The sequence below is a fragment of the Phytophthora cinnamomi genome (genome assembly GCF_018691715.1).
Source record: "Phytophthora cinnamomi strain GKB4 chromosome Unknown Contig50, whole genome shotgun sequence".
NCBI lineage: Eukaryota > Oomycota > Peronosporomycetes > Peronosporales > Peronosporaceae > Phytophthora > Phytophthora cinnamomi.
The window spans coordinates 225,006-250,751 of NW_027150983.1; the positions used below are offsets into that span (position 1 = coordinate 225,006).

Below are 25,746 nucleotides of genomic sequence, written 5' to 3' on the forward strand. Positions count from 1 at the left end.
AAGCTATATGTAGTTAAGTGTGCTTTCTGTACAGGTTGAAGTCGTCAGCCAATTATAGTCCAGCATCAGTGCGCTAGTGTTGTTTTTTTTTTACGATGGAGGCTCGAGCGAAGGTGAAAGTTCGGGGCACCGCTGGGTGCGAGTTGCTGCGGCATTTCGAGTCGGTGGATCCCCGTGCGGCCGAAGGTTTGCGTCGAGAGAAGCCGAGCGATGTGCCTCCCGACGTGGACGTGTTGCTGGAAGAGGAGACTCGACGCTCCATCACTGACGCTTACCAGCGACTGCTGTTCGAGGTCAAGGTGCTGCATCGCAAAGGCAACTTCAAGAGTTCGCAGGGCGACGTGATCGTGCAGCGTGTACGCGACGTTGCAAGTGGCGGGAAAACTGTGCTCGACCTCTCCGGCTTCCTCATCTTCGACGAGTTCGTGGGGCTTTTGGTGCCGTACCTGCGTTCCAAGACGTGTAAGTTGGTGGTGCTGAATTTGTCACGGATATCGCTGAGTGTTCAAGCGGCGATCGATATTGCCCGCGCGACAAATACCACGCTGCAGACGCTGCAGTTCTCGGACTGCCCGATCCCAGTTGAAAGCATTCGAACTCAGGCTGCAGATGGTGGAAGCGTGGTTCTCTCTGGGCATGACTTCAACCACTTGGACGCCGCAGCAATCGGCGTTCTCATTGAGCGAGAGCGCAAGAAAATCCTGAAAGTAGATTTGTCCGGAAATTCGCTGACGGGACCGAAAGCGAATATTTTTCATGGCATCACAACCATTTTTGAGTGTCTGAAGTCCTGCCGACACCTTACTGAGCTTAAGTAAGGCTGCTTCGATGCTTTCACTAGCAATTGAGCTGTACTCACAGGCGCGTTCGTTTTATATTGTACAGTCTCGGTGGCGTAAACCTGCGATCCGACGGGCTTGTAGCGTTCGCAAACGTTATTCACGATTTCCCTTTGCTGGAAAAACTTGATCTCAGTCGGAACAGATTGGTGCACAACAGCACTAACGAAAAGCGGCTCTCTGGATTGGAGTCGCTGTGCAACGCCCTATGGAGAATAAAAACACTCCGCGAACTCAGGTACGTTTTATCATATAACTGGATTCTGTGATGCATTCAGCTCACGTTTCACTTGTTTCAGCTTGGTGGGCAACTATTTGGATTATCTGTGCTCCGTTTACATTGCCGAAATGCTAAAAGTGAATTGCACGATTGTGTCCTTGACACTCGCACAAAATCCGCTGGGAGATGCTGGTGCTGTCGATGTCTCAACTGCTCTCAAGAAGAATGCAACGCTGCTTTCGCTAAAGTGCGTATTGTACTAATGTTCTAACAGGATTCATCTCGTTGAAAGGGTCCTTATTCTCTGTCTCCCATTTTCCATGTAGTATGACAGATTGCCAAATTAGCTGCGAGGGTATCAGTGAAATTGCAGGGGTGTTGCGGAAGTTTAACAACACCCTTCGAACGCTCAAGTAAGTTGAATGTTGAGACAGACGATGTAAGAGCTCAGTACTTGACCACGACATGTTCTTTCAGCGTTACCGATAACCCAGACATTCGATCGCTGGGATACCGGAGTATCGTGAAAAGTTTGTTGATGAACCACAAGATCACTGAAGTTATCTTCAACCCAGGGTCGAAGTACGATAAGTATGTGAACAAGGCGAAGCAGCTCCTAGGAGTCAATGTACTACTCAATGCGGTGCAGACGGTGAGATTTACCTTCCTAGCACATGAGCCTGGCTACTGGAATTCACGCTCTTTGATACGTTCCTTGCATCTAGGACGCTAAGCGTTTTACTGGCTTTCCAGCCCTCACTGAGCGACAGCGAACAAACTTTGTAGACAAGTTGGAGAGGCTTAGCGAGAGCGAGCTTCGACAACTCCACGCAGAACGTGTCTTGGAAAACGCTGTGATGTTCTCCGACGAAAAGGAGGCTGCAGGTTTATCGACTCTACGCCACTACGCAGCAATAGAGCAATACGCCCCACTAAAGCGGTTGCTGTGGTGTTTTGAAGTGGGCATTCGCCACAAGGAACTACTTGAACGGTCGAACAACAAGAGAGCAACGACTGCTAGTGGCGATGAAGACGACGACGACGTATGGGATTACCCGCTCGTTTAGCAAGAAAATGGTATGAGTGCAACGGACGACAACTACGAAACGGTCTCTTGTCAAATTATGTAGTTTTCAACCGACGCATTCGTCTCATTGCTCTTCCTTCTTCTCGGCAAAATGGCAACAGGTAGCGGCGCGCTATGCAGGGTTGAAAACGTGCTTGAAATTCATTACATCGTCCGGTGCTCTGCGTAGGTTTAAAGGCTGGGCCTGTCACCCGTTTGTGCCATGTTTGTGGGCGTCAGTACGGTTTGTCCTCGTTCGAAATTCATTTGAAACAGTGCAAGAAACTCTGGGTCCAGCAGGTACGATCACACAAAGAGTACAATTGCTGGTGCTCTTCACAGTGGTGTCAACTGACAATGGTACGGATAATGTTCAGGAAGAACTCAAACCGAAGAATGAGCGTCGTCCTATTCCGAAAACTCCACCTAGAATTGGCGAAGGCGGCGGGGGAATGACTCGGCAAGAAGTGGAGGCACTTAACCAAGCCGCCCAAGAAGCTTACAACGTTCATGGCATGGAGACGTGCGAGTTTTGTGGTAGGACCTTTGCTGAAGGTCGACTCGCGATCCATAACAAGAGCTGCAAGGCTAATAGCGTCGCGAAGAAGGTCGCTGACGGAGCTGCTCCTAGAAACAAGAAAGGTGTGTTCCGTATCCCTGATCAAGTTCTTGCTATCGAACTCTCGATCTTACAGCTCTTTCGTGGTAGAACCTGAGGTGGACTATGGACGCGCGAGACCTTCACGACCGCACCTTGATAATTCGTCTTCCCAATCCAGCCTTCAAAATGACACCGCTGGCGGGGATTCAGGAAGCCCACCGAGACCTACAACTTCCGGGTCAGGGTCACGACCACTTGTAGGCAGTCTAGCCAGCAATCGCAAGAAGATCCCAGGACAAGACGCACCTCGACAACGTATCCAGTCTCCATTAGAGCAACGCGTCGACGCTGAAACACTGAAGCAAGAACTTCAAGGGAAAGAAAGCATGGTCAGCGTCATCCAAGCCAAATTGGATCACTGGGAAGCCACAACGATGGCCACTTTGCAGGAGATCAGAGATCTTAAGGAGGTGTTCGCTCAGATTAACACCTCATAACATGCAGCATCCAGTCTACTGCCCTTACTTACATATCTCGACTCCTGCTTTCGCGAGCGGCGATTCCCACACCTTCATTCGCTTGTCATACGACACGGTGACCAGCATGGGTGAGCCTGAGGAAGATACCGTTGCCGGGCATACCAGATCGCGGACTAGTGCCTCGTGGGCATCAAACGTTTCCACAACGCGCTCCGAAGCAATGGACCACACAAAGATGGCGCCACTCTCTTCGTTATTTGAGATCACATATTTCTCTGACGGGTGCCAAGCTGCACGCGGTTGGCTGTACGGCCCAGCCTTGTGCCCGTAAAAGCTTCTCAGTGCCACGTTCCGTTTAACCTTCACGCACAAAAGATCGCACAAGTAGGTTAGTTACCGTATCCTACACGGCGAGGAAGGAATCAACCACCAAGCCTTCGCTGCTTACAGAAAAGATGAAGTTTCGGTTGGAATCCGTGGCCGCCAGCAGGTATTTCCCACTCGGAGACAGACTGAGGTCCATGATCGTGTACGAAACGTGCTCGATGCCGTCCGGGTTCATGTTGACTCTACACCAGCAACAAAGCACAGCGAGGTTAGACCCGGCCGCAGTGCTCTTGCCTCCCCGCCTCAACATGGTGCTCACCTCTCCTTCTCGAACGTGGAGCAGTCGACATAATGCACGTAGCAGTCGTCTCGGACCGCGATGACCAGCAGCTCGTGCTTACTCGCCCCTTGATCGGGCTCTGGGGCGAACACGATGGCCTCGACCGTGCCGTTGAAGTAGAAGGACTTGATCTTCTCGCACTGCACGTTCGCCCCGCCCTCCAGCTGCGAGCACCGGTAGATGTTGAGCGACTTGTCGCTCGACCCCGTGGCGAACAGCAGCCCCGACGCGCTCCAGGCCACCTTGAAGGCCCCGTGTCTCGTGTGGTCACTGAACTCGCCCAGCGTCTCGACGTGCCAGTCGTCCGCCTGGCCTCTCGCCAGCCTGTACAGCGCGTGCTTGGCGTCCATCCCCGCCCCCACGAAGTAGTCTGCGAACTGCCTCCTTGGGTTAAAGGCCAGCGCCAGCACCGGCGCACTAGTGGAGGCGGCGCAGAGCTTCCTGCCCGTCTGCCAGTCGTGCACGCAGATGCACTTGTCCGCGCCGCCGCTGACGACGATCTCGGGCCTCGTGGCGTGCGCGCTGACGCTCAGCAGGTTGCCGAACGCGTGCACGTCGTCCAGAGCCGCCAGCGGGCGGATCGCCAGCTCCGGCCCGGGCAGCAGCAGCTCGTCGGGCACCTGCAGCAGACGTTTAGGGTCGGCGGACGCGGGCGACGGACTTTGCGCCTGCTTCTCGAGCAGCAGGCGGTTGGCCTCGGCCAGCAGCTCGTTCTCGTCCGTCAGGGCCTGGATCTGCTGGCTGGCGGACGCCTCCAGCGCGTCGTAGCGCTCCTGCAGCGCTCGCAGCGCCGCCCGCAGCGAGGCGTTCTCGGCCTCGAGGTCCATATTGATACACGAGATCTGTTTGTGAAAACAGACCACGGCATTTGTGGCTACATCGACATGGCTACATCCACAAACAGATATAATTATTTACGGCACCCCCTGAAAATGGGTGCAAAATGTATCGATTCTCACAGATTTCGGTGATCGACTCCAAAATGGCTACATCTGCTTCAGATGTTGAAGTTGTCACTTCTTGCTCGGGCGTGAGCTCTTGGGCGATTTGGTGCTTTTGCCCGCGCTCTTCTTGGCCTTTCGGCCCTTCTTCTTCTTGGCGCTGAGCTTCTTCCTAGGCTTCGCGGTCTTTGCGCGGCGCGTGAGCGGGTTGATGAGAAGCCGTGAGCCAGCGACCGGGAGGTTGGTGATGCTCTCGAGCAGCGGACGGTCTTCTGGCACGAGCAGGCCGCGCTCGAGGGCCTGGGGCGAGAGGGTCAAGTGATTCTCCTCGAAGAGCCGACGGATCTTCTCCAGCTCCTCCAGCTGCGACTGGCGCAGGTCGCTGGTGGAGGCGGTGACGGGCGGCTCCGAGAATGTGTAGGTTGGGGCTGATCGGGGCAGGACAGCGGCACCACTACGAGCACTGGTCGGGGCTCGCTTCCCCTTGGAGGATCTAGATCTACGCCGCGGCTTGCTCGTCTCGGAGCGACCCGATTTCCGCGACGACGAGACCTCCCGCTCTGCTTCTCGGGTGGTTATGGGAGGAGGAGCTGGCTTCTGCTAATTGAAAAGAAAAGGTGTGGTTACTTCTGTAGTATCCCTACAAGAGGCACAGAGCAATTTGATCCAACCTGTAGTGCTTTATCGATAGGAAGGGCGAACACTCGACGCATCTCGCTGGCTTCTTGAAGACAACGGAGCTCGGGGTCCGCTGGCAACGGCTGTACTGGTATCGTCCCTCGTGGGTGCGCCTAAGGACATGCAGTTCATGCAAGGAAATCAATACTCATGTCGGGTAATGGACAAATTGTAGAGCTGTACCTTTTGCGGCTTGAAGTTCCCTGTCGTGGCGGTGTGATCTCCACCGCCAGCGTAGTAACACGGTACATGGTAGCTTTGAAGTTTCATCTGATGGCGAATTTCGTGACGGAAGGTTTTCTGCCTCCTCATTGCACTGTCTTCTGTCGCTGACTCATCGTCCTCCTCTTCACTAGCGCTGGATGGATCGTCAGAAACCCCGGAGGCACGTCTGTCTATGCTGCTGCGCGAGACTGAAGACTCTTTGCTGCTCGAAGCAGGCCTCGCGCTTATCGGGGTAGATGTTGAGTCGCGCTTACTTTTTGGCACAGACGAGGTTGCAGCTAATCCAGGGGGGACATAGTTCGCTGGAAGTTGGTTTCGGAAGTGCATGCCACCCCCAGATGCCACCGAAGCTTTTCTGTTCTTGACCACGATCTGGCCGGGCTGCTTGCCGCTTGAAAGAGGTTGCATAGGTTGTTTACGGGTGACAACATTTTCTTGCTGCACCACTTCCTTGGATTCTGTTGTCGTCGAAATACCAACTTTCGTCGGAGCACTTGCAGGCTGATTTGATGGAGCGGCCATTCCAATCAGATCGGGGTGGAGGGCTTTTGAGCTCCGCCAAGCGAAAGGTTTATCCTGATCAACACCCTCCTGCAAGATCTGGTTAAGTCCTGCAACTAACCTTGTAGACTCGCGCTTTCTGAGGTTCTCCGATTCATCGCGACTGCGGTCCATTGACCACTTCTGGACTCGCTGTTGAACCTCCTCATCTTTCATACGCGTAGTTTCGTCTTCTTGCCGCCGTCTGAGCCACAGCAGGTTCATCTCGCGCTAACAACAGCAAGTAAATGTAAGATGATCCAACAAAGCAGTGAAAAGGCTCACTGCGCTCGAACCTCTGCGTCCGTTTCGGGGCGATACAGCTTGAATGTGGCTTCGATCATTCGGTCTTGTACTGCTTGGCGCCTAGAGTCTTCGGATTCTTCGCGCTTAGAATCGATGTTATTATTTTCTTCGATCGGTAAACTCTGGAAGTGCATCATTGCATAATATCAGCTCAATTCTTCTCTTATGACGTTGTTGGGAGCCAACATACCGCCTCCGAGACGTCCGCACCGCGAGAACGCAGCTCAGCTATTCGACGAATATGGGAGGCTCGCAGGTCCGGCATTTTGTATTTCTGCAAAATTTGCTCAGCCCATTAGTACTGTGATGCAAGTATCATGACCTCAGTCGTACCTCAAGCTTTGCGGCTACCGTGGCGTTCGAAGTGCTGGTCTTTGCCGGGAGAAAACTCGTCTCGCTGGCACATTTATCTAGCAATTGATTGGGAGCTAAGCTGGTCTTCTTAGGAGACTACAAAGCCAGGAATGTCAGTAACAAGTACTGTGTAAAGTGAGACGACACGAGCATACCATTCGTGGCGGAAGGATTGGTGTAGATCCGGTCGACGATGTCTATGGGAAAAATAAGGTTCCTATCATGCTTCTGTCGTTTTTCTCCTTGGATGTTGTTGGCACGTACTAAAGCGTTTGCTTCGGTTGCTTCGAACCAGCGAAGAACCTTGTCCAGACAAGCTTCCTGGATATTGGATATCTGCATCGTAGCAGCAACCGGAGGTCACGTACACGTATACGCCTGAAATGCTTTCATGGAGTCGTTCTAACCTTAATATCTCCACACTGCTGCAGCATTGTCCGAAGTGCGAGATAGCGCACTGCTGCACGTTTGTGCTCTTCATCTTTTTCGAGGCCAGTGGGCTCGTGCAAATGCAAAAACTTTAAAATGCGCCCGAAACACGGTTTCTGCTGCTTTCCTACGTGAAAGGTGTCCAGCGATGGAATCTCCTCTCGCATAAGTGCCGCAGCAGAGGCATCTTGGAGGATATCTGCGAAACATCAAGCATGGTTAGCATTATGGTTTGAAAAATAGAATAACTACTCCTTACCGGCTACGCTTAATCGTTGTAGGGCCTGTGGCTGCAGTCGCTGAGAAAACACAGTGCTGTTCGTAGCGAAAAGGTTAGTTTGAGTGCAAACGCTACAATTGTAAGTCCAGGCGTTGTTACATGAGCTGCTCCATCTTCTCCGGTGCTGATATCGCAAGCATGGTACTTCTACTCAACTTAAAGCAAGATAAATTGTTTGTCAGGTTGTTGGCGGCGGTAGACCGTGATTGAGCCGCAGGGCACCTCTAGCTCTCGTCAAACTGCTCTTTTCAGCACAAATGAGGTCGAGGATGCATTGACGAAACATTAAAATAGCCTTCATTGCAGAGCGTTACCTCGATACCAGCTCATCAATATCGAGGGTAGAACCGTGTTTCGTGGACTTGCTCAGCATTGCCATCGTCTTGCCCTTCTTGGGGCTGATACCTCGAGTTCGATCTCGATGGCCAACTTCCGTCATCCGTCGTGAAAACCCCGTTGCAGTTGATTTGCTGTCTCCCGTACGAGGACGACGTAGAGGAGGTAGTCGGCCTTCCTCTGCTGCCTTTAAGGCAGCACGTACACGTTCGCCTTTTGCCAAGGCAGAAGCCATCTTGCCTCTGTAATTTTTGTAGCGAACGGTCTTGATGATAGCATCAGCAGCAGTCTTGTCTCGATCGGAAGAATACACACCCAAAAGGGTGAGCACGGCACTATAGTTGTTCTTACGCGCAGCCCTGAATGCGCCACCCCACCAGCACCAAAGCTCTCCATGAGTCCAAGTAAAAAAACTAACTTGCAAGATCTTGTGTGGACGTACCAGTGAAATGGCGTATCACCAGTGCTATCTGTCAGGTTGCATGAAAGCCCGTGATCGAGAAGAATCCGAATCTAGCAGCACAATTCAAGATCAGTTCACAGAATTGAAGGTTGCTAGTAGTACATCTCAGCAAGTATCCACGTACTACATGCGAATGCCCTCGTCGAGCCGCTTCATGCAAGAGGGAGAAACGATTGCAAGTGCTGTCAACCCCGTCGATTTGAGCGCCTTCCTCTAGGAAGAATCTGACCAAGTGCTGAGATACAGCCGGGGATTAGATCCTCACAATTGCTACTCTCTGCGATGCATTGCGTACCGCATGGCCCCACCAACAAGCGATCTGGATAAGAGTTTCCCCGAGGTCGGAGCGAGCGGTTTTCACCAAGAAGTCGTACCCAAGGCGGCGAGCTTTTTGCATCTCTGCAAACACCATTGCCCGAACATCATCTACTGAAAGGCCTTCCTTGGTAGCCTCCCATATCGATAGCTTGAACTTGTTGTCGTGGTTGTTTGGATCGCTTGTTGGGTCGGCGTGTGGCGCCTCCTGGGTCTTCGATCGTATATGCAGTTTGGAGCTTTCAAGAGCAACAGCTGCATGTAAGTCCTCTTCTCGCTGATTCAAGCCCTTTTTCCAGTATTCCTGACACTTGACAAGGAACGCAGCATGGTCTATTTCATCATTCACCCGCCGACGCCGTAGCTGAGCTAGTCGCGAGGCCAACAAGTCCTCCTCGGCCATCTGAGAAATCTCTCTCTTTCTGGCCTCAGCAGATCGATAACCACGAAGAAGTTGTGTTTTCTGCGTTAGGCGTTCTTTCATCTCACTGACGCCAATAAGTGCCGCGGCTACTGATGGATGCCAGTCTTCGTAGCGTTTCCCATCCGACGAAGTCGATGCGCTGTTGAAGTCCGTTAGCCCCATTGCCCGACGAAGAAGAGCTTCTGCTTTGTCAAGTATCTGACTAATGTCACTGCCTTGAATAATTTCCACCAGACGAGAATCCCGGAGTGCGCAGACTTCGTGCAACTTCCACTTGGCGAAAGTGGTGCAGGCGATATTGATACGATGGACGTCAAGGTCTACGAAGTAGCTGTTCATCAACAGAATACTCCTGAGTACAGTTAGACACTCACTTCTCATCTCAGCCAGGGCTTTATGAAATCGCTCTGCTTGCGCAACACGAGATGCCACACCTTCTGCGAGTAATATATCCTCTCCTTGGTTCTCCAACGACGTGATGTGGTTCTTGATGCTTTCAAGCGATTCTCGCCACCCTGACAACAAGTTGATCAAATGAGGGAACTGTTGCTCTTCCTCGGCCGAAACGAGTGCTCGAGCGTCGATCTCTGCCTGGATTTCCACCGATACCTGCTTGAGTTCTCCGAGTTTTAGTTGCATGGCAGCCGGATCAGTGAGCGCGCGCAGCTTCGCCCGTTTCGCCTCAACATCGTTGGTCGCGATCCGCTTCCTTGCTGCACACTGAATCGACAGCGCCGCTAGATCGCGCTTGCTACCTTTCGCCCATGAAGACACATATGTCTCCGGCTTCTCCCACGTAATGGCATTCGTGGCTACGTGGCGATAGTAATACTTACCCGATCGAGGGTCGAAGTACTCGCACCACACCACTCGGGGGCTCGACTCGTCCGCAACTGTCGCCGCTAGTTCCTTTTGGGCCAAAGCTTCCGCTTCATCTAGCATCTGCTGCTCCATCAACTCCTCTTCCTCGTCCTCTTCATCAGCAAGCTGCTTCACTCGGTCTCGCGCCTTCTTGGCTCGATAAACACTCTGAATCTTCACCGCTCGTGCGCTTCGTTCATCCTTGACCCCCGTCAAGAAGTCGGCAGGTTTCTCCCACTGAGACTCGCCAGTCTCGCTGTTGTAGTAGTACTTTTGTGCCGTCGTCGGATCGAACTGCTCCGTCCACTTCCTCGCCTCCTTCACGCGCTTGCGGCCCTTCCAACCGCGGTACAAGCTCTGGATCGCCACGGACGCGCTGTTCTGCTGCTCCTGCTGCTGTTGCAGTCTCAGCTGCTCGTCATTAGGGTCAATTGCAGATTCCACAGTTTCGGGAGCCCTCCCCGAGTCCATGTCCATTGGATCCGACATGAAGACGGCCTTGTAGGCCTGTGGCTGCTCCCACGAACTCTTCTGTGTGCGCAAGTTGAAGTAATAGAGCGAGCCACTGGCGTCGTCCCATTTGCGGACCCATAATTCTTCACTGGGGGAGGCTTCCGCAGCATTAGACACATCATTGGAAGCAGCAAGAGCATCTTCATCTGATGCACTTGCTTGTACGTCTTGATTCTCTGTGGTCGAGCAGGCAGCGTCCATCGCCGCAACTTCAGCCTGCTGCTCCATGGTCTGCGACGATTCATGCGCACAAATGTAGCCATCTCGGGTGCTACCCCTACACCTACTCCGAACCGGTCAACGGTTAACGTAACCGATGGTCGCCGCAGACCCTTTTGACTTGAGTTTGTATGTGGCGCCGGATTGACTCGGCGTTTGTATGCTTGGGGCTGGGAGCCAACGAGCCAACCATTCGCCGCCGACCGAGAGCCCTTTGGTCTTAGCGCTTCCCATTCGCATTCGCTTATCACCAAGTCAATATGGTAAGGCCCTCTGCTTTTCGGGCGAAAGGGAATGAACACAGCCACAGGCAACAGCGAGAGAAAGAGGGAGACAGGGGGACGCAGTGATCGCGTATACACACACAGGCAACGGCAACTGGCGGGGCAACGTATACAGGAAAAGGAAACTCTTTCGATACGGCACAGGACGGCAACCTCGCCTCCCTCCTCCTCTCTCTCTAACCTTCCTCAAGCTGTGGCCAGCGCCAGTGTTAGAGAAATTATTCTGGCTGAGCGAGATAAATGACAGGCCGTGTGTTATGTGTGCTTGTGCCTGCGTAGCCGTCCCGTTTTTCCAAGAACCGCAAGAAACGCGGACACGTGAGCGCCGGCCACGGCCGTATCGGCAAGCACCGCAAGCACCCTGGTGGTCGCGGTAACGCCGGTGGCCAGCACCACCACCGCATCCTGATGGACAAGTTCCACCCGGGTTACTTCGGTAAGGTCGGTATGCGCCACTTCCACCTGCTGCGCAACCGCACGCACTGCCCCACGGTGAACGTGGAGCGTCTGTGGACGCTGGTCTCGGAGAAGACCAAGGAGCAGGCCGAGAAGGCCAAGGACGGCAAGGCCCCCGTGATCGACGTGACCAAGGCCGGCTACTTCAAGGTGCTCGGCAAGGGCCGCCTCCCGGAGGTGCCCGTGATCGTCAAGGCCAAGTACTTCTCGGCCGAGGCCGAGAAGAAGATCAAGGCCGCCGGCGGCGCCTGCCTTCTGACTGCTTAAGTTGCTGATTGCATAATCGGTAGCTGGATATTGCGGTGGTGCGAAGCATAATGGGAAATACAACGATTGTCATCTCATTAAATGCGACGGAAGCCTTTATTTGTCTTTTATTTAGTGTTGCTGGAGTGCGTTGTGTATAAAGGAGATTGCTGCGGACACGGGTGTAGCTTCTTGGGATACAAGAAGTTGCAGGTGTGTCTGCAGGTTGTCGATCCACTCGCTGCAGTTGACTGCAATTTGCTTGCCGTCGTTTACGCATGTGACGCGGCAGATGAAGCCGTTGCTGCGGGTGGAGAAGCTCAAGAGCTCCCGGACGTCCATGGGCGCACTCTCGTCCAGCAAAGCCTCTCGAGCGTCAGCCACCCGCGCTCCTTGGCGGTACACCACGTCGAAGCAAGATTTGTCTTGACCCAATGCCCTCACACACGCCTGCAACGCCGAATCAATGTCGTCTCCAACTTGCGGCGTCTTGCAGTCCTCGGCAACCAGCATTTGCAGCTGCAGATACCACCGCCTTAACGGTGTCAGATTCGACAACTTCAACTGCTCGCGGAGGAAACCTGTCACATACATTACGCTCAAAAGGTTAACATCTTGGCTGGTCCTCTCCATTTAACACCAAGCATGTCGTTGCGTCCGCACCAGGTCGACTCGTGACCGCCTCAACCTCCGCCAACGTCGTCGCTGGCAGTGCAAGCCCACCCCCACTTGCAACAAACTGCTTCACCTCATCGCGGCGTTGCTTCCGACGCTCACTCAGTTGCAACCGGCGCTTCCTCTCCAAAATCTCCCTCTCACGTCGCCAAAGCTCCGCGACGTCCATCGCGATCCTCTCTATCGCCCCTACCTTTGTAGCCAATCAAACGACGACCTGCACGACCAGGCAACTCCAGGCAACCATCGCGACCTCATGCTCCGCTCCCTGTCGCTCCAAGCGCACACCCTCCTCGCGCGCCGCTCAGCTGCGTCTTGCACGCGTGCAATCGGCTCTAGCGGCATCTCTATCCGCTCGGACACCAGCGCCAAGGTGGCAGCAAAACGTGGAAAACTCTTGAGGCAAACGTGTGCTAAAGGGAAAACCTTTGCCCTGTACCTAGGACCCTCTCGCATGCGGCAGTGCCAGCTTACGCTCCGTGGCAAGTGACGTCTACGCTCTGCAGGTCCGTACGGCAACGCTTTCCATCAGCCAGTCGGCAACTAAAAGTTGAAGTTTGTTGCATCACGAGCAGAAGCTGTTCCGATCTCTGGCGAGCGACTCGGACGCGGCCCAGAGCTTCACGCAGTGCGTCACGCGCGTGCTGCAGTGCCACGACCGGCAGAGCCGCGTGTTCGTCACGGGCATCGGCAAGTCCGGGGCCGTGGCGCGGCGTCTGGCGTCCACTCTGTCCTCCATCTCCATCAGCAGCCAGGTGCGGCCCCAATCATTGCGGTTAAGGTGTTGCTGGCAAACTCTGGTGCTAAACTGTTGCAATTTGTTGCAAACTGTTGCAACTTGTTGCAGTGGGTCCACGGGGGCGAGTGGGTGCACGGCGAGCTGGGCGGGCTGAAGCGCGGCGACGTGGTCGTCGTCGTGTCGCACAGCGGGCGCACGGCGGAGCTGCTGCCGCTGCCCAAGCTCTTCCACCAGGCCGGCTGCGGCGTGGTGGCCATCGTGGGGGACGCGCGCTCGCCGCTGAGCAAGCAGAGCGACGTGGCGGTGCTCGCGGCCGCGGAGGACGAGGCCGACTGCCCCGTGCCCGCCAGGAGCATCGTCGTGCAGGAGGCCGTCTGCAACGCCATCGTGCAGCAGCTGGTCGAGAACTTGGCCGACGGGGCCGACCGCCTGCGCGAGAGCCACCCCGGCGGCGCCATCGGAGCGCGGTTCGCCAACTAAAGACGGATTCTCTAAAGTCTTTTGGTGTTATAATTCCACACTATTTTTATGCTATGGCTGTTTAGCGACGGGGTTAAGTTGTTGCCTTTCCGTCCAGCTTCCGAGCTGAGGGGGGAGGGGTGACATGGCTGCTCCTTCTCGAGTTTCAGGCCGAGATGCTGGGGATCGGAGCTCGAATCTGCGTCACCTGCAGCTTCCGAGCGGGAACCTTCGAGTTGTGAGAGACGACCCGCTGCTGAGCAAACACGCAGCGCAGCCAGTCCGGCCGCAGACGACTCGCAGGCTGTCCGGGAAACCAGCCGACTCGTTCGTGTCTCCGAGACAGAAAATTCCTTCCAGTCCTGTCAGTGCCAAGCCCCTGGCAGTGGCTGCGACGTCTCCGCTGCAATGCAAGAGTGCTAGAGCAAACCTCTCGCGGCTTGCGATCCCTGATGCCAATGAGTTGGAGAGCCAGAAGACCCACCAGCGTCCTGCGAGCTCTCCCGTGGCAAGAGACCACGAGGGTCGGTTGGTCTATGAACCCCCGCAAGCAGCTAGCAGTAGGGACTTCGACCCGCAGTTCCTCTTCCCAATTAACACGCGGGCGAGGGAGCACGTTGAGATCAAGGCGTGCCTCCTAGCGCACACACACCGTCTAGACGTGGACGAGCTCCAGCGAATCCGAGGCAATAACCAGTTAGCGTTGAACCGATTCAAGATGCAACGCATTATATCGCGCGGTGGGGCCTTCAGTGCTGACGGGAGCGCCCACGAGGAAGCCAAACGCAAAACGACCTTCCTGCTACGGCACTTTTTCACTTTGCAGGACTCGTGCGTTCCATCTGAATTAGCGGTGCTAGACGTCGGTTATTGTTGTCTCTAACAGACATTGCTGGATGCGCTACAGCTCTCCTTCACCTCAAGACCAACTTCTGTGCGACATAGTCGACGACTGGGCTTGTGGTGACCACGCGACGTCTGATGACATCTCTCGGCTTTGGAAATCAATCAATGACCACATCGAAAAGTCATGTACGTTCACCGACTCCTGTGATGCCGTTCAATTCAGACGCTCTAACAGCACGTGTTTTCCCTCAGATCTATTGCGGCGCAAACTGGTAGCGAAGGCGGATCCTGATGAACTATCAGTGTTGATCGCGATGGACTGCTTGAGAAAGCTTCCGCAACGGTTGCCTGAATATCAGCGGGTGCTGGATGTCATTATCACTGTGATTGAGTCGGGGCTTTACTTGAACAATTCCGTGGATACTCTGGTACCAGCATCTCAAGACCCCAGCCGAGAAGATGACGACCTACCTCGAGAGAGAAAGCTTCTCTACTTCGAAGCTTTTTGGGCTTTGGAGAACATTGCAAATGCCGAACAAACACAACAGCCATGTAGTGGACGGGCATCTCTGAAGAATTATCCCTGGCAAGACAAACACAATGATCTGTCGTTTCGACAGCGTATCGAAGCCCTGATCAATCAATTAGATGTTGACGAAGATAAGAAGGAGCTGTTCGAGTTATTTCTACGTGGTAACATTAGTCTGCTAGCTGGTTCAGCGTGCGAAGAGGTACTCAAATATCATCTGGAAACGGAGATTCCGGAGAGGGCAGACGCTTTGTTCGAACTTCTGATGCAGCGCACCAACGCCTCGGATATAGCACGTTTGCTGACTGCCATAGCACGGGCACATTCAATCGAACTGCAAAAGTTCGCTCTAGGAAACATTGATACTTTGCTCGGGGAAAATTCATCTCCACCTGGCACCATGACGGAGAAAAGCGCCCCAGCCCTCTTCCAGCATCTTGTTGACCGCCATCCTCAGGAGTTTGCTGCTATTCTCTGGCGCTCGCCGTATTTGACCGCTCACATATTTCAGGCAAGTTCCCACTTGTGACTTCATTTTAATACCAGGCTAATTTATGATTCTTCCAGGGCTCGGAAAACCTAGTAGCGCGTGTTTTGGAGCAAAACGTGTATCGTGTTTCGCAAGTTCTTACGCAGCGATCCGATGTTTTGCTACCTCTTCTGAGCCACACCTTTCGAGAGAGCACGGTACTGTATGTTGTGTACTTTGTGCTAGGTGCTTATTGCTAAGGAGTGTTCTCATTTGTAGAGCGTTCTCGAAGAATTTTTGATCAACCATCCCCGAGGACTTGCCGATCTCCTGTTGAACCGTTCCTCTGCTATTGCGGCCGTTGTTAAAGCAAAACCTTACATTCTCTCGGGTCGGTGGTGGCATCGCTCCATTTAAGAATTTCACTGGTACTAACATTCAAACGTTTTTTTTTGCAGATGTACTCCAAGCATGCAATGTCACACTTACCAAAGTGCTTGCTTCATCCCCCGAGATCGTCAGTTCTGTAATCAAGAGCAACCCTCAAACGCTGCCCCAAATCGTCCGGGAGGACACCACGATATTGAATGCGGTATTTGCAACGGTGCCTCAATGCCTCGGAGACACTCTTGAAAAACACCCTGAGTTTTTTGTCGATGTTGCTCACCGTAAACCCGCATTGATTTCAAGATTATTTGCTGAGCATCCAGATCTGCTTTTGGTAACATTTCATTCGCTTGATCGCGAAGTAGTATCAGCTCCTTGCTAACTAATTCTCCTTGCCACCAGGAACCTTTTGAAGCGAACCCAGCGCTCTTTACGACGTTCCTCTTGTACCATCGTAACGTTCTCCCAGATTTCAATGATCCAGACTTTGACCCCACCGTTTTCAAACTTACAACCAAAACTGTAGTCGAAACCGGTGTGCAAACCAGCAGCAAGTTGAACCAGGGTCGCAGGAAGCTAAGAGCCCGAGAGAAATTACGAAGACAGTGTGAAGAGCTGCTCGAACCGCTCCGAGCAATGACAGAGAAAGAAGTTACTCTCAGTACGACGATTACACAGACGACAGGAGGGTCTGAGCCGAAGACCGAGGAGGAGCTACTAACCGAGGAGAATTGGACGACTTATCAAATTGTTAACGAGATTGGTCGCATATACATCGCCAAGATAGCTGCTGATGAACACGACGACGCCATGAACCGCAAGCGCCAATCATTGGCAGACTTTGTCATGGAACTTTACATGCTCGAGCTGGGCTTGAAGCCGCTTGCGAAAAGAAAGCTTGTGAATCTGCTGCTCGCTGCGAAACAGGTAGTGGGCGTGCCTGAGGCTACGCGTGTGAAATGGTTCAGACGCTTCATGAACGCGATCCCAGGTGATCGTCCACTGCCCCAAACTGCGTTGGACTTTTATCTTCTGGCACTCCAGCATGTTATCCCAGGAGGACAACTCGCGTTACGACTAGAAGCAGCGTACTTCCAGTCTTGTACTGTATCACAGTCGGTGCTGAAAGCACTTGTGGATGATCCACTAGTTGGTCGATTGTTTGATAGCAAAGAGCAGCGCCAGCGAATGCTTGCGTTCCAAAGTATATCGGTTCCTTCACGTCAGGATGCAGGAGCTACGGTGGCTCGATCTTCGATGACAATGCTATCGATGCTTGGGCTTGATGACGTACTGGACATGGTGATGAAAGTGTGGATGCAGTACCAGCTAAGGTATAATAATCTCGTATTTACGACGTCAGGTGCTGCTCACTCATATTGTATGTTCTGCTGAAAAACACAGGACACGGGATGAATGGGCAATGATCTTTCAAGAAATTATCCCAGACGCTACTGGCGTAGCTCACTTCGATGGTATGATAGCTTGAGGCCTCACGTTGTGGTGTGCTTTCGTCGATACTCACATATTTGTCTTTATCAGCATTTGCTACCATGGTACGATCCAAGTTCCCTGGGCTTGATAACCGAGAACTCGTGAAGATTTATAACTCGTGCGGTGACGAAAATGAGCATGGCGAATTTACGTTGTTCTCGGTAGGAGGCTTGCTTAGTTTGTTTAAGCGACGGGTTGACATGCTAACGATTCCTTGTCAACGTGTCGTATCTTTCTACTTTATCTACTCCAGGAGGATTTCACCTTTACGATGTCGATTTTGCAAGAACGACACATCTTACGACAGTACACCACGTCTTCATCTTCTACCACCTCATCGGTACAACTGCTATCTCCTTTCGCGACGCCACCTGCTACCAGTAGGCACTAAATTCTGCATGGCAACTACCGATGTAGCAGTACGCGCAGTAGCCAAGATCGTAGCAAAATTCCAGGCTGCATTGTGGCTTTCCCTTCTTGATAATTAATAACGCGCCACGGCGTTTTAGCCGTCTGATTCGTTTTTCAGCTTGTAGTCGTTCATCCTTGTATCCGCGGGTGAACAGGGAACAGCTGCACTTGACGGTTTTCCTGCAACGCTATTGCGACCTCGTACGCTGAAGGGCGTTGCTTCGGGTCCACGTGCAGCAACTGCTTGATAATCGCTCCGATGAGTGGGGGGATGGAGATAAAGTTTACGCACAAATGACAAGTCTTGGGACTGCACGTTGCGTCGATATGGCTGAACACCTCTCGCCGCCAATTGGTATTTGACATCAAATAGGTGGGTCCGCCGCGGAAACCCCACACGATACACTGCACCAGCTACAGACCACACACATCGAGAAACCTGTCAGCCAACCAACTCCTCCACGCCTCAAGGCCCCTGCCATAAAAAATATCACAGCACAACTTACAATCACCCCCGCGGCCCACATATCCGCCGCCGCGCCATTGAACCCCGGCCTCGGCGGCGCCATCCTCTGATGGGACCTCACCTCCGGCGACACGAACAGCGGCTTGCACTTGATACTCACATACCCGGCCCCCACGAGTCCTCTATTGTCCATGATCTGGCTGCTGCCCAGGTCGATGATCCTCGGGCACGTGCGTCCGTCCACCGCCACGTTGTACACGTCCAGGTCCAGATGCGCCACGTTCTGCGCGTGCAGGTACGTGAGCGCGCGCACGAGGCCCTTGAAGATGTCGATGCCCTCCCTCATCCACTCGTGGCCGCTGCCGCGGTACACGTAGGAGATGCACTCGAGCTTGGTGGGGGCCGCGCCGTTCTCCTGCGCGAACTCGTGCAGGTGGCGGAACATGAGCTGGTGCACCTGGCGGTGCGCGAAGGCCTGCAGGCTGCCGTTGGCCACGTACTCCGTGGCCACGTACTGGTTGAAGGCGTCGCTGGCGTACTCCCAGCGCACCATGTGCTCGTTGGCCAGCGGCGCGTCGATGCCGCCCATCTGCAGCTGCCCCATGACGCGGATCTCGCTCTCCACGTCGTCCCGCTGCAGCAGCACCTGCGCGCGGTCCATGACCTTGAGCGCCACGGGGATCTGCAGCGCCGTGGCCTGGTCCACCTGGAAGTACACGCCCGCCAGCACGAAGCCGCAGCGGCTCACGGCCAGCTGCCGCTCGCGCCGCCGCAGCGCGATGACGCCGCGCTTGGCGTCCCAGACCAGGTAGAGCGCGGGCAGGCGCATGGAGAACGGCCGCGCGTGCGGCGACACGGCCGGGTGCGTCACCGTCTCGTACGGAGGCTGGTCGCCGAACTTGGGGTACTGCGTCGTCACGAACCACACGTCCATCGCGCCCGAGCAGCTATGATACACTGCGCGACGATGGCGTGGTAAAGCGTACGGTGAAGTAACGCTATGAGTTATTCATTCTCACCGGTTTGGGAAATGTTACTTCGCTGCAATCATAAAAGACATGGCTACGACGGTGGAGGCGGTGGTGGGCGGCGCGGCGTCGGCCGTGGCGACGGCCAGGGACGAGCGCTGCGTCCTCTACAGCGCTGCAGTGCAGTGCAGCCACGAGTACGTGCGGGTGGCCAATGGAGAGCGCGTCGCGTTCGCGCAGCTGCGAGGTGCGGCGGCCACGTCGTCGCTGTCTTTCGGACTCGCTGAGGCGCTGCAGTTGTCCAGCAACGCAGAGGGCCAACGAGTGACGCTACGAGTGCAACCGGCGGGGGACGAGGAGCTGGCGACTGGAGGGACAAAGTGCAATTGCAGGTGCGGCGTCGTTGCCAGCGTCCGCGTGGAGTTTCTGGCTCGGACGAGACCTCCCAGTGCTGTGGCTCGAGGGCTGCAGCGGATCGCGGCCAAGCTGCTGGACGGAGCTGTGGTGTGGAGTGGCAGGCGCTCGTCGGTGACCTGGCTGAACCGCAGAGACGCCGTGAGGTTTGCGGAGGTCGAGTGGGAGTCCGCGGGCTCGGGCTGTTGCCAGCAGTTCGCCACGGTTTCGAGCACCTCGACGGTTGAGTTGCGTTTTGTAGGGGACGAGCAACCGAAGGGCGCGCTGAAAGCTGCAGCATTCCAACCGGTTGATGTGTATGTGGGTCAAGTGGCGAGAGAACTTGGAGGAGTTGACAAATACGCGAGGAGTCTGTTGCTGACGATCTTGCAACGGCTTGGACCGCCGGAGCAGGAAGGAGTGGGCACGGTGAAACCAAGTGTGGGTGCTCTCGTCAGTGGACTGCCTGGAATCGGTAAAACTGCACTAGCGCAGGCTATTTGCAAATGCATCGGGGTGAAGACGATATTTCTGAATGCGGCGGATATTTTCCAGACGTATGTTGGTCAGTCAGAGAAGCAGCTGGTCAAGATCTTCGAGAGCGCAGTGTTGCAAGCTCCGTGCGTGTTGCTGATCGATGGAATTGAAGCGATTGCTGGGTCTCGACGCGCGTTAGCAGATTCGCAAAGTGCTCTGGAGATTGGCGTCCTGGGTGCGCTGCTTTCGTCGCTTGAGAAGATAAAGGCGTCGTCACACCGCGTATACGTGTTGAGTACTACTACTCGTCCTGGCGATGTGGACGCCGCAGTTCTTTCCAACGGAAGGTTGGATCAAATTGTGAAGATTGAGCCCCCTTCTCGAACTGAACGGCTCGAGATTCTGCGAATTATAACGAGGACATGGCAAAACGACAAACTTGATCATGGGTTCTTGGATCAGGTTAGTGAAAGCACCGGTGGATTTGTTGGTGCCGATCTTTTGAGCCTCTGCCAGAAAGCACTGCAGTATTGTTTGAACGAGGCAGCAACTACAAAATCTGAAGGTATCGCTACGGTTTGCCCTCGCCATTTTGAGCAGGCTCGTGCTGTGAGCTACCCTTCTGTTCTTCAGACGCATCACGTATCTCAAAAGCAACAACAACCAGCGTCTACGTCTATTCAAAGTCACGGCGGAAACAGGTCTTCCGATGCTTTCTCTGGTGTTTTCGGTATGAAAGATGCCATCCAAACTCTACGAGTTTCCTTGATAGAGCCACTAGAAGATTGCAGCCGATTTTTAAGATTCGGGACGACTCCACCGAAAGGTGTGCTGTTAACAGGGCCGCCAGGGTCCGGTAAAACGCACCTTGCTCATGCAGTAGCCGAAGAAGTCCGTCGCCGTGGTCTTGCTTCCTTCGTGTCTGTCCAATGCAGCGATCTGCTCACGAAGATTGTTGGTGATACTGAAAAGGCTCTGCGCGAGCTCTTTGCCACTGCCAGAAATGCAGCACCCTGTGTGCTGTATTTCGATCAAATCGAGAGTATTGCACCACTGCGAGGCTTCGATACAAGCACCGAACAGACATTCGATCGCATGTTGAGTATGCTACTTGTCGAAATGGATGGTTTTAATACCAGCCGAACCAAGCTTCAGCTGAGCTTAGCAAGTGACGAGGCGCGCATGGACTTTCTGAAGCAACACGTTGTTATCCTCGCCTCCACTACACACAAGGAACTGCTTGATCCAGCTATTCTTCGGCCAGGGTACGTACGATGCTGTTCGCGAATTCACACCAACATATCTAACACGACCTCTGTTTGCTTGCAGACGTTTTGATGTTCATATTCATGTCGACTTCCCCGACGAAGATGCAAGACGCGAAATCATTTTCCAAGCTCTGGAGGAGGTTCCTGTTAACTACTCTGACGATCCAGTCATCGATTCTCGCGAGGCACTAGCGATCCACCTGGCCAAGCGCACTGCTGGTTTGTCCGCTGGAGATGTGAATGCCATTCTTCGCGAAGCAGCTATGGCGTCTATGCGTGACGACCTGCAGGCCACGGCCGTATCTATAAAGTACGTGGTGCAGGCCCTGGATGAAGCTACCGGTACATCGTCAACAACCTCGAAATCATCTACGGCGACAGCAACACCCCTGTTTGCTCGCCGTAATACCGGTGCCAGCACTACAAGGAACAAATCAAGGCGATCAGAGGGACCTCGTGCTTCGGTTCGCAGCAGCCAAGCTCGGCGAAAGGCGGCGGATGCTCGACGCTTTGATGCATGATATAGAAACCAACCGCAGTGGCACACTTCTTACTCAAACGCGGCTACAAGCAAAGTGCCCTGCTATTAGGTCATATAGAAACATGTTAAGCTTTTTTCAGGTCCGCAAGGCATAGTGCAACGTTTTATGCTGCAGCCACCCTACTCGCTTTCGTACTCATCTTCATCATTGTTGTCGGTGTCGTCGGTATCGTCTTCGTCTTCGGCTTCGGCTTCATCGTTTAATACCGCACTCTCGTCGTTTTTATTGTCGTTGGAACCCTCGTCACGGGAGTGCGCAGTAGCTCACTGTCATCACTTCTACAAGCTTCTTCGCTGTCGTGGTCAGTGTCATTGGATTCGGAGCCGTGAGCGCGTTGGGAAATCTTGCCGTTGGAATCTTCTTCGTAGGAGTCGACGCTATCAGAGTCCTGACTCTCATATCCTTCTTCATCACTTGAGTCTTCTGAATCCGCTTTCTGGACACTTGAAACGTTGTCGCTCTCGTCACTCTCGTCGCCTTCGCGTTCACCTTCGTTAGACGTGACCTCCGACGAATGCTCATCCGAGCCGACATTGCTATCAAGCCGACGAGTCATCGTTAGTTCTTCACCATTGTTTGATATGGCTTCAGCCGTCAATCCTTCAGCCGTGCCAGCTGGAGAAGAGACCAAAGCGATGAGCATTGCACCAACAGCAATGACGTGTATCAGTTTCATGGGTGTTTTGCTCCGAGACAGATTGCAAAATGTGAAACTCACGGAAGCTGCTTCCATCATCAATCACTCCGAATGTGGTGAAGTTCTCACAGAAAACTCTTGTGCTGGAACTCTCCGTTCACTTCAACTACTGAAGTGTCGGTCACTTCAACTTCGCCAGCGGTACCATTTATGTGGTACACTAGCCATATACGAGGCAAATTTCGCTGGCGAGCAGCTCCGTTCCGATGCGCGGCGAAAGGCGCCGGCCGACGCCGCACCTCGGCGCTCTGGCGCACGACCGCAACCGATACAAGGACAGCCCGCCGGACTTCTACGCGTTGGGCCAGCAATACCCGGAGTTCAAGCAATAGTAAGTGGCGCGTTCAGTTGGTGACGCTGGTCGCTGTTCCACTGCTGACCGACTATCGTTGCGACAGTCTGCGCAATGTCGACGAGGCCAAGTGTCGAGCGTCGCTCGCGTGGGACGACCCCTTCGCAGTCAGGTGTTGTAATACTTACTGGTGTTTTCAGTGGATGAGCGGGGTGGACTGAGGCTGCATGCTGTTGCCCAGGGAGCTGACGAAGACGCTGCTGCTGCATGACTTCGGGCTGGAGTGGGAGATCCCCATTAACCGCTTGTGTCCACCGGTAGGTGGACTCGTCAACCGGTTGAGGTGTGAATTGTGCCACCTCACCTTTGCTTTTTTATTGCTGTTAGCTGCCGAATCGACTTAACTACCTCCACTGGATCGAAGACTTGCTCAGTCAAGCAGCCTGCAAGAGTTTCGTGGAGCAAACTGCAGGCGAAAACCATCAGCCTTCCACTACTGAAGAGATGCTAGTGTCGGGGATTGATGTGGGGACTGGGGCGAATTGTATCTACGCGCTGCTTGGTGCCACCATGAATAAGTGGAAATTCATTGCGACGGAGATCGACTCTGATTCGTATGAGTGTGCGAAGAAAAACGTGGTCCGCAATCATCTGGAAACGGTGATTTCGGTCAAGCGGACACACACGAACAAATTGCTGATGGAACCGCTGCAGGATGAGCCACCAGATCGCAGATTCCACTTTGTCATGTGCAACCCGCCGTTCTTCGACCATATGAACGAGGCGGATACAAACCCAGACGCAAGTTGTATGGGCAGTGCCAACGAAATGGTGTTTCCAGGAGGAGAGGTTGCTTTTATTGGAAGTATGATCGCAGAAAGTGTGGAATTGCAGACACGCGTGCTTTGGTTCACCTCGATGGTTGGAAGGAAGTCGAGTTTGCGTAAACTACTAGCGATGCTCCGTGAAAAGCAAGTGCGGAGTACTAGGACTACTGAGTTTTTCCAAGGACGGACCAAGCGTTGGGGAATCGCGTGGACATTTTCGTCCGATGTGATGGACGATCCCTCTGTAAGTTACCACAGCCATATCGGCAAAATCCGCTCACAGTATGCAATTAGCCGTGAAGCTTTTGGCTAACTTGGAATGACTGGCTGTGCAGACAAAGGTTTTGGGGAAGCGTAAGGAAGCCCATCGTAGACAGGAACTTTGCTTCCAGGTGCCGCTACACAGTCAAGAAGGTATGTCGTCTCTGGTGTATTGTCAGCGTACTGCCTGTAGCTAATCGATGCCTGGTTGTGTTCGTTCAGTGCAATTTGGCTGCGTTTCGATACAGGATGTTGTCCAGAGGATTCGTGAATTTGTCGATACAAAAGAGGAACTCAAGCTCTCTGAAGACGAACATGACGAAAGTGAGAAGGAATCTTCAACCTGGTTGATGTTTCGCTTGGAGCAGGACCGCCCAAATGTAAAAGGTCCTGCCGACAACGCAACCGCTGTTCGATGTGCAGGTCGGGTAGAGGTACTTGCTTTGGAAAACAGCGCAGATGGCTTCGAAGTTCTCGTTGCTTTTGAAGAAGGTGAACGAGCTGCTTTTTGGACGACTGCTGATATGCTTCAATCAGCCACAATACGCACAGGGCGTCAATGGCGGAGAAAGGTCCAACGGCAACACCAGCATAGCGACGACACTTAAATAGTTCGTAAAGCACGCGTTGAATTCACACTCCAAGTTCTCCATGACTAAGCAACGGCCTTGTTCTTGCAAAAAACAAACTTCAGCACAACTCATTTACTTGAGACCCCCCCCCACCACCACCACCACACCCACACACCAGATCATTGTCCTCACTCCGTCGCCGTCTTGTTCGTCGCCAAGGTGATCAATACATCTCCCATATCACTGACCGTGTTTCGGATCATGTTCCGCTTCGTCTCATCAGGGCGCATCCAATACAGCGACTCGATATACTCATGCAACGCCTGCTTGACTCGATTCTCCTCCAGATGCAGGGCCGCCAGGTTTTGACACGCATAGTGCCTCACGTCGTTGCGCGGAGCCGCCTTCGCCTTCTGAAACAGCTCCAGAGCTTCATCTCGCTTGCCTTCGTCGACTCGAATGAGTCCCAAGTCATTGTACGGGTTCCCGAACGCCGGGTCCAGTTGAATGGCACGTTGGCACTCGCTCACGGCCTCGTCAACCTTCCCGTCCAGGTACAAGTGCCAGCCAAGGTAGGCGTGGGCGTCCGCCGTCTCGAACAGCTTGATGGACTCGACGTAGTAGGCCGTGGCGAGGCGGATCTTGTCGGTCATGTCCAGTCCGTCACTCGTCAGCAGGTGGGACGCGCTCTGAAGCAGCTCGAGAGCCGCGGCCAGCGCGTCCGCCTCCTGCTCCGCCAGCTGAGCCTTCTCCCACTCGTACTTCTCGTCGAACGTGGTGGGGAGCGCCACCTCCGTGAAGCGCAGCAGCTGGCGGTCGTCCTCGTCGCGGTAGAGCAGGTGCACGCGCTCCGAGACCGCCTTGTTGATCTGCAGCGCCTCGTCCAGCGCGTCGTCGAGCTCCGCGCGAGGTCTGGGCGAGCGGAACTCGGAGCGCACGGCGGCCGCGCACGAGGAGCCGGAGCCGAAGAAGTCGCACCACTTGGCGCCGCGCCGCCACTCCACCTCGCGCGGCAGCAGGGCCTTGAAGGCCTCGTGGGCGTCCAACACCTTGGCGCTGCGCAGCAGCGAGCGGTAGAGCGCCACCGCGAGCTTGGCAGACGGCATCCTAACGCTTGAAGTGACGAGCTCGAAGCTGGTGTGCAGTACACACGTTGTGTACGGCCCATAGTGTTGTGTAACACTACATTTCGGTGTGGCGTACACAAGTGCAACATTTCGGGTTTCGGCGCG

General features: G+C 54.0%; 11 protein-coding genes across 13 annotated transcripts; 6 read left to right on the plus strand and 5 right to left on the minus strand.

Annotated features, from left to right (window-relative positions):
* Positions 1-95: 95 nt before the first annotated feature.
* IUM83_06507 (Zinc finger C2HC domain-containing protein) lies at positions 96-2,126 on the plus strand (the record flags this gene model as incomplete). Its single annotated transcript, XM_067930723.1, has 6 exons — positions 96-814; positions 886-1,077; positions 1,139-1,306; positions 1,386-1,472; positions 1,537-1,711; positions 1,785-2,126. The coding sequence occupies 6 exons, from the start codon at positions 96-98 to the stop codon at positions 2,124-2,126; spliced, it is 1,683 nt and encodes a 560-aa protein (XP_067789686.1).
* Positions 2,127-2,786: 660 nt separating this feature from the next.
* On the minus strand, positions 2,787-4,699 carry IUM83_06508 (WD40 repeat-containing protein; the record flags this gene model as incomplete). Of its 2 annotated transcripts, XM_067930724.1 has the most annotated exons (5): positions 2,787-2,951; positions 3,033-3,094; positions 3,256-3,565; positions 3,654-3,774; positions 3,852-4,699. In XM_067930724.1, the coding sequence occupies 5 exons, from the start codon at positions 4,697-4,699 to the stop codon at positions 2,787-2,789; spliced, it is 1,506 nt and encodes a 501-aa protein (XP_067789895.1). The 2 variants fall into 2 exon arrangements, with proteins under 2 accessions (XP_067789895.1, XP_067789896.1); XM_067930725.1 differs by lacking the exon at positions 2,787-2,951 and having other exon boundaries at positions 3,056-3,144.
* A 186-nt stretch (positions 4,700-4,885) lies between these two features.
* Positions 4,886-10,765, minus strand: IUM83_06509 (uncharacterized protein; the record flags this gene model as incomplete). Of its 2 annotated transcripts, none has more annotated exons than XM_067930726.1 (16): positions 4,886-5,410; positions 5,485-5,604; positions 5,675-5,849; positions 6,339-6,487; positions 6,553-6,684; positions 6,753-6,836; positions 6,896-7,012; positions 7,072-7,113; positions 7,181-7,252; positions 7,324-7,544; positions 7,605-7,660; positions 7,725-7,772; positions 7,940-8,320; positions 8,404-8,474; positions 8,549-8,659; positions 8,720-10,765. In XM_067930726.1, the coding sequence occupies 16 exons, from the start codon at positions 10,763-10,765 to the stop codon at positions 4,886-4,888; spliced, it is 4,350 nt and encodes a 1,449-aa protein (XP_067789893.1). The 2 variants fall into 2 exon arrangements, with proteins under 2 accessions (XP_067789893.1, XP_067789894.1); XM_067930727.1 differs by having other exon boundaries at positions 4,886-5,413.
* Positions 10,766-11,016: 251 nt separating this feature from the next.
* Positions 11,017-11,763, plus strand: IUM83_06510 (60S ribosomal protein L27a; the record flags this gene model as incomplete). Its single annotated transcript, XM_067930728.1, has 2 exons — positions 11,017-11,019; positions 11,320-11,763. 2 exons carry the CDS (start codon positions 11,017-11,019, stop codon positions 11,761-11,763), a joined length of 447 nt encoding a protein of 148 aa, XP_067789847.1.
* A 111-nt stretch (positions 11,764-11,874) lies between these two features.
* Positions 11,875-12,586, minus strand: IUM83_06511 (uncharacterized protein; the record flags this gene model as incomplete). Its single annotated transcript, XM_067930729.1, has 2 exons — positions 11,875-12,323; positions 12,406-12,586. The coding sequence occupies 2 exons, from the start codon at positions 12,584-12,586 to the stop codon at positions 11,875-11,877; spliced, it is 630 nt and encodes a 209-aa protein (XP_067789754.1).
* An 87-nt stretch (positions 12,587-12,673) lies between these two features.
* On the plus strand, positions 12,674-13,636 carry IUM83_06512 (KpsF/GutQ family sugar-phosphate isomerase; the record flags this gene model as incomplete). Its single annotated transcript, XM_067930730.1, has 4 exons — positions 12,674-12,790; positions 12,861-12,923; positions 12,993-13,172; positions 13,265-13,636. 4 exons carry the CDS (start codon positions 12,674-12,676, stop codon positions 13,634-13,636), a joined length of 732 nt encoding a protein of 243 aa, XP_067789838.1.
* A 124-nt stretch (positions 13,637-13,760) lies between these two features.
* On the plus strand, positions 13,761-17,731 carry IUM83_06513 (Sodium/hydrogen exchanger; the record flags this gene model as incomplete). The annotated part of the gene is made up of 10 exons (XM_067930731.1): positions 13,761-14,446; positions 14,523-14,647; positions 14,714-15,501; positions 15,558-15,677; positions 15,739-15,850; positions 15,918-16,180; positions 16,249-17,180; positions 17,251-17,321; positions 17,389-17,501; positions 17,594-17,731. The coding sequence occupies 10 exons, from the start codon at positions 13,761-13,763 to the stop codon at positions 17,729-17,731; spliced, it is 3,348 nt and encodes a 1,115-aa protein (XP_067789753.1).
* Positions 17,732-17,880: 149 nt separating this feature from the next.
* Positions 17,881-19,151, minus strand: IUM83_06514 (CAMK protein kinase; the record flags this gene model as incomplete). Its single annotated transcript, XM_067930732.1, has 2 exons — positions 17,881-18,165; positions 18,258-19,151. 2 exons carry the CDS (start codon positions 19,149-19,151, stop codon positions 17,881-17,883), a joined length of 1,179 nt encoding a protein of 392 aa, XP_067789751.1.
* Positions 19,152-19,275: 124 nt separating this feature from the next.
* IUM83_06515 (Cell division cycle protein 48) lies at positions 19,276-21,729 on the plus strand (the record flags this gene model as incomplete). Its single annotated transcript, XM_067930733.1, has 4 exons — positions 19,276-20,402; positions 21,195-21,320; positions 21,385-21,633; positions 21,705-21,729. 4 exons carry the CDS (start codon positions 19,276-19,278, stop codon positions 21,727-21,729), a joined length of 1,527 nt encoding a protein of 508 aa, XP_067789752.1.
* A 1,039-nt stretch (positions 21,730-22,768) lies between these two features.
* Positions 22,769-24,554, plus strand: IUM83_06516 (putative methyltransferase METT10D; the record flags this gene model as incomplete). Its single annotated transcript, XM_067930734.1, has 7 exons — positions 22,769-22,893; positions 22,961-23,026; positions 23,096-23,171; positions 23,242-23,925; positions 24,017-24,095; positions 24,165-24,329; positions 24,397-24,554. The coding sequence occupies 7 exons, from the start codon at positions 22,769-22,771 to the stop codon at positions 24,552-24,554; spliced, it is 1,353 nt and encodes a 450-aa protein (XP_067789834.1).
* A 148-nt stretch (positions 24,555-24,702) lies between these two features.
* Positions 24,703-25,620, minus strand: IUM83_06517 (Mitochondrial TOM complex subunit Tom70; the record flags this gene model as incomplete). The annotated part of the gene is made up of 1 exon (XM_067930735.1): positions 24,703-25,620. One exon carries the CDS (start codon positions 25,618-25,620, stop codon positions 24,703-24,705), a length of 918 nt encoding a protein of 305 aa, XP_067789750.1.
* Positions 25,621-25,746: the final 126 nt, after the last annotated feature.